At 70.2% G+C, this 9,135-nt stretch overlaps 1 protein-coding gene across 1 annotated transcript; it reads left to right on the top strand.

Annotated features, from left to right (window-relative positions):
• The first annotated feature begins 1,050 nt into the window (after positions 1–1,050).
• CNN2 (calponin 2) lies at positions 1,051–7,199 on the top strand. The gene is made up of 7 exons (XM_064469711.1): positions 1,051–1,178; positions 4,319–4,440; positions 4,810–4,876; positions 4,986–5,123; positions 5,291–5,407; positions 5,723–5,869; positions 5,947–7,199. Exons 1-7 carry the CDS (start codon positions 1,116–1,118, stop codon positions 6,211–6,213), a joined length of 921 nt encoding a protein of 306 aa, XP_064325781.1. The 5' UTR covers positions 1,051–1,115; the 3' UTR covers positions 6,214–7,199.
• Positions 7,200–9,135: the final 1,936 nt, after the last annotated feature.

Here is a 9,135-nt window from a genome sequence, read left to right as displayed (position 1 = left end):
CAGGGCTCCGGGCTCCCACCCGTGGGATGCTGCCGGCTCTGCCTCCCCCATGGGGTCAGTGATGGTGCCAGGACGCCCCCAGACCCAGCTGCCCACCCGGGGTCGCTGCCGCGCCCTGGCCCCTGGCCCCCGGCAGCCTGCACTCCCTGCGGCCCCACGGTCCCCCACCCGTGACTCACCCACCCACGGGGTAACACGGCCCCGCAGTGGTTCTGCTCGTCTGCGGGAGCACCCAGCGGGGCGGCAGACAGACCCCGGCAGAGGGACGGGGCGGGGCGGGCCCCCCGGGGTGCCGCTCCCGCAGCGTGGGGACCCCCGGCCGGGTCCTGCCCGGCCGCTGCCCACCGGGCTGCTCGAGGGGGCTGCCGCCCCCCGCGGGGGGGCTGGGGGAGGTCGCCGCTTGGCCCCCCCGGGGGACCCTCCCGCAGGGCCGTCTCTCGTGGGCCATCTGCCGGCCGGGGGCGGCGGGAGCCGGCGGCTCCGGGGGTCGGGGCGCGGGACGGGACGGATGTGCGTGGGGTACGTACACGGGGGGACGGGGTGCGTAGGTAGAGGTGCGGGGTGTGTGTGCGTGCGCGCGTCGGTGTGCCCCGCGTGTGCGCGCGGCCGTGGGTGCGCGCAGGCCGGTGAGCGCGCGCGTGTGCGTGTTCAGGGGAGCGCCCGTGGGTCGGGGGGTGCGTGCGTGTGCAGAGTGTGCCCGTGGGTCGGGGCGCGCACACCTCTGTACGCACGTGTATGGGGCGATGCACACGCGTGTGACAGTGTGTGGGTGGGAGCGTGTGCCCGCGCGTGGGTGCGCGTGCCCCCGCGTGCCGGGCTGTGCCCACGCGTGCCCGGGACGGCTCCAGGGACTGCTCCAGCCCCGGCCCCCTGCTGGACCCCGGTTCCCGCCGGTCCACGGTGCCCCCCGGTCACCGCCGGCCCCCGGTGCCGGGGTGCGGGACCCCTCGGCGATCCGGCCGCTCCTGCCCTTATTTGGGCATTTCGGCCCCGTCCAATGAGCGCGGGGGGGGCGGGCCCGCCCCCCGCCCCCCGCCCCGCCCGCCCCCCCCGCCCCGCCGCTCCCCGCTCCGGTGCCGGCTCCGCTCCCGCTCCGCTCCCGCTCCGCTCCCGCCATGAGCAGCTCCCAGTTCAACAAGGGCCCGTCCTACGGCCTCTCCGCCGAGGTCAAGAACCGGGTGAGCTGCGGTGGGGGACGGGGGGTACCGGGGCCACCGGGTGCTGCGGCTCCCGGTGCTCCTGGGGGCCCTGGAGAGCCGGGCATCCCGGTGCCGCTGGGGGGGTCCCGGTTGCATCCCGGGGTCCTGGAGAGCCGGGGGGCTCCCGGAGCACCCCGGGCGTGTGGAGTCGGAGGGAGACCGGTGCGGAAAGTGGGGGAGATTCGGGGGTGGAGATCGCGGGGTCCCGGTGTCACCGGCGGGCACAGAGCCGGGGGTCCCGGGAGGATGGGGAGCTGGGGGTCCCGGTGTGCCGGGGGCTCTGAGTGGCGGGGGGTGCCCTGGCACTGCCCGCGGGGTCCCGGGGAGGCGTCTCCGGGGGACCCGGGCAGGGAGGGGTCCCAGGAACCGGCCGCCTCGCCAACCCCGGCCCAGGCCCCTGCGGTGGCGGCTGGTGCCCCCCGCCCCCGGCAAAGCCTGGGGTACCGTTCCCGTCCGCGCCCAGGGCTGGGGGCGATGGCCCCGGTCCCCGCCGGGCTCCGGACGCCTTTCGCTGCTGTTCCCCACAGCTTTTCCGCTTCTGCTTCCCCACAGCCCCGGTGTCCCGGCAGGATGCTCCGACCGGGCCCGTGCCCCCGCAGCCCTCGCTGAGGATGGGGCTGGTGGCCCAGTGGGGCGCGGGCAGGAGCAGCCCCCGGCTGCCGCCTGCCCCCCAGGGCCCGGGACACCCCGGCGGGGCGCACCCTGGGGCACCCTCGGCCACCCAGGCCTCACACGCCCGAGTCGCTCTCCCGCAGAGGTGCCGCCGAGGCACCGCGGGGCCGGAAGGGGAAAGGGGAACCGGCCGGGCTGTTTACACCCCAAGGAAGGAGCCGGACACCACAGGGTGCAGGCAGCTGCCTGCCAGCACCCTCCTGCCTTGGGCCAGTGAAACCTCCCCTTGGCCGAAACGCTGAGGACGGGGCTAGGGTGCTGGCGAGCAGTGCTGGATGCCTGGGTGCACCCCGTCCCAGCCTTCGCTGTCCCCCTTGCAGTGGGGCTGCACTGCTGTGGTGGGGGGCACAGGGGTCCTGCTGGGCCGGAGGGAGCGGGGGGACACAGCAACCCCTTCCCTTGGCCACGCTCCCTGCGCAGCCCGGGGCTGTGGTCGGGGCTAGGCTCCGGGGACCGCTGCCACCCCGGGCGGTCGCACGGGCAGCGGCCGCGGTGCTGGGCTGCGCACCGCGGTGCTGGCCCCGGGCGAGCAGAGGTTGAGCCATGGTCACCCGTGGCCCCGGGGCAGCCAGCTGGTGGCCCTGCGTGGCTGCACCCTGCCCGGGGATGCAGGAGCTGCCCAGATGGAGCTGGGGCAAGCAGGAGAAGGGCTGCCTGCACCGCTGCCTGCACCGCTGCCAGGGCTCGGCGTGCATGGCTGCGGGGATGTGGCGGCCATGGCCGCAGCTGGGGCTGGGCTTTCCTTGCCCGGCCTCGCAGGGTATTTGCATTTCATCACTGAGCGAAGACGGGCCCCTGCTTGCATCTGGGCTGGGCTCACCAGTGCTGAGCGGGTGGACACGCGCTGGAGCCTCACTGCTGTGTGCTCTTAGGTGCTTCAGCTTGATTCAGCAAGACTTAAGCCAGTTTAACTGCCCTGGTGTGTCTGCTGGAAGCTGACATCACTGACTGGGAACCAGTTAAACCAGTGGCAGCCTCTCAGTCCACGCAAGCCCTTGCAAACTGGGCTGTGGCGGGATCGGCTCAGGGGCTGGTCCTGTCTGCTCCTTCCCGTGCCCTGAGAAACCCCCGCGCTGGCCCTGGGCTGGGAAGAGGAACTGGCATGGGCTGCCCACGCTCCGGAGAACCCTCTGGTGGGACAGTGGGATCCCCCTGCCAGGACATGTGTGGTGTCGTGAGCGTGACCCTGCTCAGCTGGGCTCCTCCTCCGTCCCACACCAGTCAAGCTTCCCCGCTGGGGCTGTGGGGTGGCAGATCAGCGCAGCCTGTGGGTATGGCAGTGTCTCCCCATGGGGCAGCAGGACCGGACCGTGCCCATCCCGGGGTCTCCCCATGGCCAGGATCCCTCGGGGCTCATCGCCCTGCTGCATACTGGGACCCAGAGGGGGGACGGGATGGGTGAGAGGTTGGTGGCTGCCTTGTGGCCGTCCCTGGGTGCCGCTGAGCACAGGAGGGGCCAGGCTGGGGCAGCGGCAGCACTCGGGGCTCCCAGGCTCTTCCCGAGCAGCCCCCTCCTTCCCGCCCCAGGCCGGGGTGCCTTTTCCTCGCCTCGCGGGCAGGGCCCAGGCGATGCTGCCGGTGATGCTGCCGGCCTGGGCAGCTGGTCTCCATTTGGGAGGAGGCGTCCGCATTCCTGGCATAGCCGCGGTGACCGAGGAATCTGCAGCGGCGCGTTTGGCCTCGCCAGAGGGGAGAGCGTCGCATGGCCAGGGATCCCTGGGGCTCAGTGCCGGGCTCCCACGGCCTCCGGGGGACAGGGAGCAACAGGCCCTTGGGGGGGCATTTCCCCCTGCCCCCACGGGCTGTTCCTCCTCATCCTCCTGGAAAGGTTCAGGAGATGTGTGAGGGGCACAGCGCTCTGCGGGCTTGTGCCGGATCTGGCCGCACTGACGCCTGTGTCCGATGAGAGCATCGTGCTTGTGCTCCCGTTCCCATGCAAGGGGCAGGGGCAGGGGCTGCCCGGCTGCTCTTGCTCCCCAAATCGTATGCACAGATGGGCTAAAACCAGCCGATGGATGGGGATGCGGGAGGCTGGAGGTGGGGGGAGATGTCCTCCCCTGCAATGGGGTCATGCTGTGGCTTTACTCCCAGCCGTGGCTCTTATCGCCTGCCACCCCCAGGGGGGTTCCTGTGTGTCTCCTGTCCAAGGCGCCCACTGCGCCCACCTTGCTCGCTGCGCCCACCTTGCTCGCGGCATCCACCTCACCCCCTGGCTCTCTGGGGCTGGGGGCAGCCAGGCTGTGGGGTGCACTCCACCACCCTGCAGAGGCTGGGGACGGGGTCCCAGTGTCCCCAACGCTTCCCAGGAGTGTTCAGAGCTGGGCTGCTGACCCCAGACCTCACTGCAGGACTGTGCTGGGGGAGGTTGGGGGGGGCTGTCCCCCACAAGGGGTTTGGGGTGCACACCAGGGCCGTGCCTGAGCTGCCCCCTTGCTGTCCCCTCCCAGCTCGCCCAGAAGTACGACCCGCAGAAGGAGGCTGAGCTGCGGACATGGATCGAGAGCGTCACGGGGCAGCAGATCGGGCCCGATTTCCAGAAGGGGCTGAAGGACGGGGTGATCCTCTGCGAGTGAGTCCCGCGCTGCTCGCCAGGCCATGCCAAGCTTGGCTCCCGCTCTGTTCGGATGGGGATGCGGGAGACCTGCCCTCCCGGGGACCCCCACCAAGCCCTTGCGGGGGGAAAGGTGGGCTGGATCTGGCCATGCCACGCTGGTGGGACCCGCCAGAGGCTTGCTCTGCGGTGCTGCTTGGCCAGAGTCGCCTCCAAAGTGCCCATGTCTGGGGGGAGCCCTGGGGGCCAGCAGGGACTTGGGGCGGGGGGAATTCTCTCATGTTTGTGGGGAGACCTGGGCTGGACCTTCCCGAAAGGGGCCCAAGCCCCGCTGCCGCCTGGGGTCTCTGCCGCCCTGCAGCCCCCACTCCCCCCGCCTCCCTCCAGGCTCATGAACAAGCTGCAGCCCAATTCGGTGAGGAAGATCAACCGCTCGGCTCAGAACTGGCACCAGGTAGGTGTGGGCAGCCCTGCCTGCGACCCGGCCGCCGCGGAGCCCCGGCTCTGCCCCGGCCCCTCCGCTGTCACCCACCGAGGTCTTACCCCTCTCCGCTCGCCCCCAGCTCGAGAACCTCTCCAACTTCATCAAGGCCATGGCCAGCTACGGCATGAACCCTGTGGACCTCTTTGAAGCCAATGACCTCTTTGAGAGCGGGAACCTGACGCAGGTGCAGGTGTCGCTGCTGGCGCTGGCGGGCATGGTGAGCGCACGGGGACGAGCGGCTTGGAGGGGACACGGCCCTGCGGGGACCAGCTGGGCGGACTCCAGCTTGGGGTGGTGCCCGTGGGACCCCACGGCTCCCCCTGCGCAGGGAGAGGGGTGGGAGGTCTGGGACCTCTGTCCTTCCTCACCACCCCTCCCCGGCAGGCCAAGACAAAGGGGATGCAGAGCAGCGTGGACATCGGCGTGAAATACTCGGAGAAGCAGCAGAGGAACTTCGACGAGGCCAAGATGAAAGCTGGGCAGTGTGTGATCGGGTTGCAGGTGGGCTGGCTCCGCGTGTGCTCCTGAGTGCTGGGGTGCTGAGTCAGGGGCCCCCAGTTTCATCAATTCTCAACACCCACTATCACAGCTCCAAGCACAGCTGGGGGGGCCCGAGGCTCAAGGTGCCTTGAGCATCCTCAGAATCTGGGACTATATCGGCTCTGTCCAAACCCTGGCACTCAATGTCTAGGAGAGGCTGTGCCTGGGCTGGGTCGGGGAGCGCTGGCTGTGCCCCTGCGGCTGCGGGAGGACAAGGAGGGAGGAGAAGGGGCACGCGTGGGGTGGTGCTCGGTCTCACCGGACCCCCTTTATCAGATGGGCACGAACAAGTGTGCCAGCCAGTCCGGCATGACGGCCTACGGCACCAGGAGGCACCTCTACGACCCCAAGAACCAGATCCTGCCACCCATGGACCACTCCACCATCAGCCTCCAGATGGGCACCAACAAGTGTGCCAGCCAGGTGAGCCACGGCGGCCGCGGTGGGGAGGAATTGTGTGGGGCACCACGGCTGAGCCCTGCTCTGTCCTGTCGCTCCAGGTGGGCATGACGGCTCCCGGCACCAGGAGACACATCTACGACGCCAAGATGGGGACGGAGAAGTGCGACAACTCCTCCATGTCGCTGCAGATGGGCTCCAACCAGGGCGCCAACCAGAGCGGCCAGGTCTTCGGCTTGGGCCGCCAGATCTACGACCCCAAGTACTGCCCGCAGGGCAGCCAGGGCGAGGTGGCCAATGCTGCCTGCGACCAGAGCGGGGACCCCCCTGGGTACCACTACTACCGCGAGGAGGAGGAGAGCTACTGAACGGGACGTCCCCCAGCCCCGTCTCACACCATCTCATGTACAGACCCTGCTGCCAGCAACATTCCAGCCTCTACTTTCATCATTCCCTCTTTTTAAACTCTTTTATTTTTTTTTTTAATTTTGAAATGAATCTATTTTTCAAGCAAGAAAATAAAGACCCCATTTCTAGAGAAGAGACCAGCCGTTTCCCACAGCCCGCAGGTGTCCCCGGGCCCCAGCGCAGCCCTGGCATTTGCGGCAGGAAGGCAGCGGATGCTCCAGCGCCGAGGAGCGGACAGTGTCTCCTCGCACACCTCCAAGAAGACGCGTTCCCACCCGGCGCCCGCCGCACCACCCAGGGATGCTCTGCCGCAGCAGCGCCCGGATCCCTCGACAAGGGGTGTGGGGGTGCAGCTGCCCCCGGCGCCGCTTCTCATCCCCGCTTTGGCAGGACCTGGCTCAGCCCCACGGAGGAGAGGGGCTCAGGTCAGCGGGATGCAGTGGGAGCAAGGCCGGGAGAGACCCCCATGCATGGGGGGGAGCCCAGGGCACTGCGGGGCTTCAGCCCGGGGACGGGGGATTGTGCGTGTGCGTGTCCACCACCAACAGCCTCACGCTCTTGTGCGATCTCAAAATGAAGCTGGAAATGCCTTTTCTGCAGAACTCGTAGGGACCAAGTTTCCGAGGCCCCGTTTGTGACCGCAGGGCTGGGCTGGGAGCTGGCACAGCCGGAGGCACCGGCTGCGGCTCGGAAAGCTGCAGTAATCCGATCGCCTGGCAGGCTGGAGCCAAGGCGGACTCCGACGGCCGCATCCTGCACCACGGGGCGATGCCTGGGTGCGGGCAGCTACCAGGGCATTGCGTGGGGCTGGGGATGCCGGTGCACGGCGCAGCCCCTTGCTGTGCCCATCGGCTTCTTAGCCTCTCGTGGGGTTTTTTATGCAGATGCTCTTATAGTGAAACCTTTTTAAAAAAAACAAAACAAAACCTTTTTAACTTAAGCAGGAGGTGATTTCTGGTGCAGGCTCCTTATGTCAGTGCTTAGGCCGGGTCCCCCCATGCCTGGGGGGTGGGAGATGCCGCAGACCTGGGCAAGACCCCAGAGCGCTGGGGCCATGGGGCAGGAGGCTGCACAGCGGGGGGCTGAGCCACTGCACGTCCCCCTGGGCCGGGACGCTGAGCCGCGTGTGGGGTTAAGGGTGCTGCGGTGTGCTGGACCTGAACACGGGCAATGGAAGGCATCCCGAAGGGCCGCGCTGGGCCGTGCTGTCGGCGCTGGGCTGCGAAGCAGAGCTGGGCACTGCGGGTAAACGTGGGGTGGCCGGATCCTGCCGGCACAGGCTGCTCCTGGGGCTCAGCGCTGCCCTGAGCACAGCCCGGCGACCTGCAGGACCCAAACCCGAGTGGTGCCCCCCAGGGGACCCTGAGGGCCGTGTCCCAGCGGTGGCCCTGACCTCACGGCCTTGGCTGTGCCTGCGCGGGCCCTATCTGGGCAGGGATCCACCTTTTGGGGTGAAATGCTGTGTTTTAGGGAGCCACACTCCTGCTCAGGCCGCAGCCCACTGGAACAGGAGCAGCTCAGCTTCGCTCCCAGGGGACCCTGCCCACACCTCTTCCCGCAGCATCGACCTGCCGGGGTGGCTCACTGATGCCCGCCGCAGTGTGACTCAGCGGCCGCGGCCTCGGGGACCCTCCCGGGGTCATTGCTGCTGCCCAGCACCCCAGTGCCACCCTGGTGCCCCCCACCTCGAGGCTGCAACAGCCCTGGGGGCTCAGGGACCCTCATGGGGAAGGGTCTGTCCCTCGGGACCCTGGTGAGGACATTCACGGGGTGGGTGGGAGCCTCCCCAACCCACCACCTCGGCGGGCACCCACGGGGCTGTGGGCAGCAGGACGGCCTGTCCCCCCGGGGGGGTCTCAGCCCACCCCAGGCCGGGCTGCAGCGCCTGTGGCGAGGGCTCCGCTGCCCCGTGGGGGTCTGAAGGGTGCCCACCCCAAGGGCAGGGTGGGGCTGGGTGGGGCAGGGGAAGGGCAGGGCAAGGGCAGAGGCGGGGAGGGACGGGGACGCCCTCGTAAGACAAGCACACACACCCGCACCGGCCCCTTTAAGACCCGCTTCCCATGACGTCACGCCCGCGGCTACTTTGTAGCGCGGGGAGGGCGGGGCCCGCGCGCGAGCCCGGCGGAGCCCCGCGGAGTCTCTTAAAGGGGCCGCGCGGTGGCGGCGCGAGCAGGTAAGCGGGGTCCCGGGCCGGGAGGTGCTGCGGGCGGGGGCTGTACCGCCGGGAGCTGGCCTCGGCCGGGCTTCGGCTTCGCAGCGTCCCCCTGGGGCTGCCCCCATGTCCCCACCATCCCCCCGGGCTGCCCCCACCATCCCCCCGGGCTTTCCCCATCATCCCCCCGGATCCCCCCGGGCTGCCCCCATCATCCCCCCGGCACCGTCCGCGCCGCCCCCGATCCCGGCGCCAGCCGCCTCTGCCCCCGGCTCGGCCGGTGTCACCCCCACCCCAGCAGCCGCCCCCCGGGAGCGGGGTGCTGGGTCCCCCCTCGCTCCCGCTGCGGCGGGGGTGGCGCAGCTCCCCCCAAGCCCCGGTGCCCCCTCGGAGCATCCCTCCTCCCGGACCGCGCTCTGGTGCCCGGCCCCGCTCTGGTGCCCGGCCCCGCAGGATGATTAGCCGGATTTCCCAGGCGGGATCCTAATCCCGTTGACTGGTCCCCGCTTATCCCCGCTGCGCCCAGTCCCGACTTAGCCCCGAGCGCGGGGAGGCCGTCGCCCTCCTGCCCGAGCCCCGGCCGGGGGTGGCGGAGGTGCGAGGCTGCGGGAGGCGAGAGGGCGAGCCCGCAGCTTCGGCCACCAAGCCGGGGTGCTGGGACGGGCGGCCCTGGGGTGTCTGAGCTCGTGGTGGCCCGTGGGCAGCCCCGGAGCTGGGCTTTCCCGGGGTA

The sequence above is a fragment of the Phalacrocorax carbo genome, chromosome 19 (genome assembly GCF_963921805.1).
Source record: "Phalacrocorax carbo chromosome 19, bPhaCar2.1, whole genome shotgun sequence".
Taxonomy (NCBI): Eukaryota; Metazoa; Chordata; class Aves; order Suliformes; family Phalacrocoracidae; genus Phalacrocorax; species Phalacrocorax carbo.
Note: the sequence above shows the minus strand (reverse complement) of the source record. Positions and strands in the feature narration are given on the sequence as shown.

Bases quoted from the DNA above. Each gene is read 5' to 3' on its own strand.
- CNN2 (XM_064469711.1), top strand. From the start codon at position 1,116: ATGAGCAGCTCCCAGTTCAACAAGGGCCCGTCCTACGGCCTCTCCGCC. The intron at 4,877-4,985 runs GTAGGTGTGGGC...GCTCGCCCCCAG, and splicing joins CGGCTCAGAACTGGCACCAG to CTCGAGAACCTCTCCAACTT. The intron at 5,408-5,722 runs GTGGGCTGGCTC...CCCCTTTATCAG, and splicing joins AGTGTGTGATCGGGTTGCAG to ATGGGCACGAACAAGTGTGC.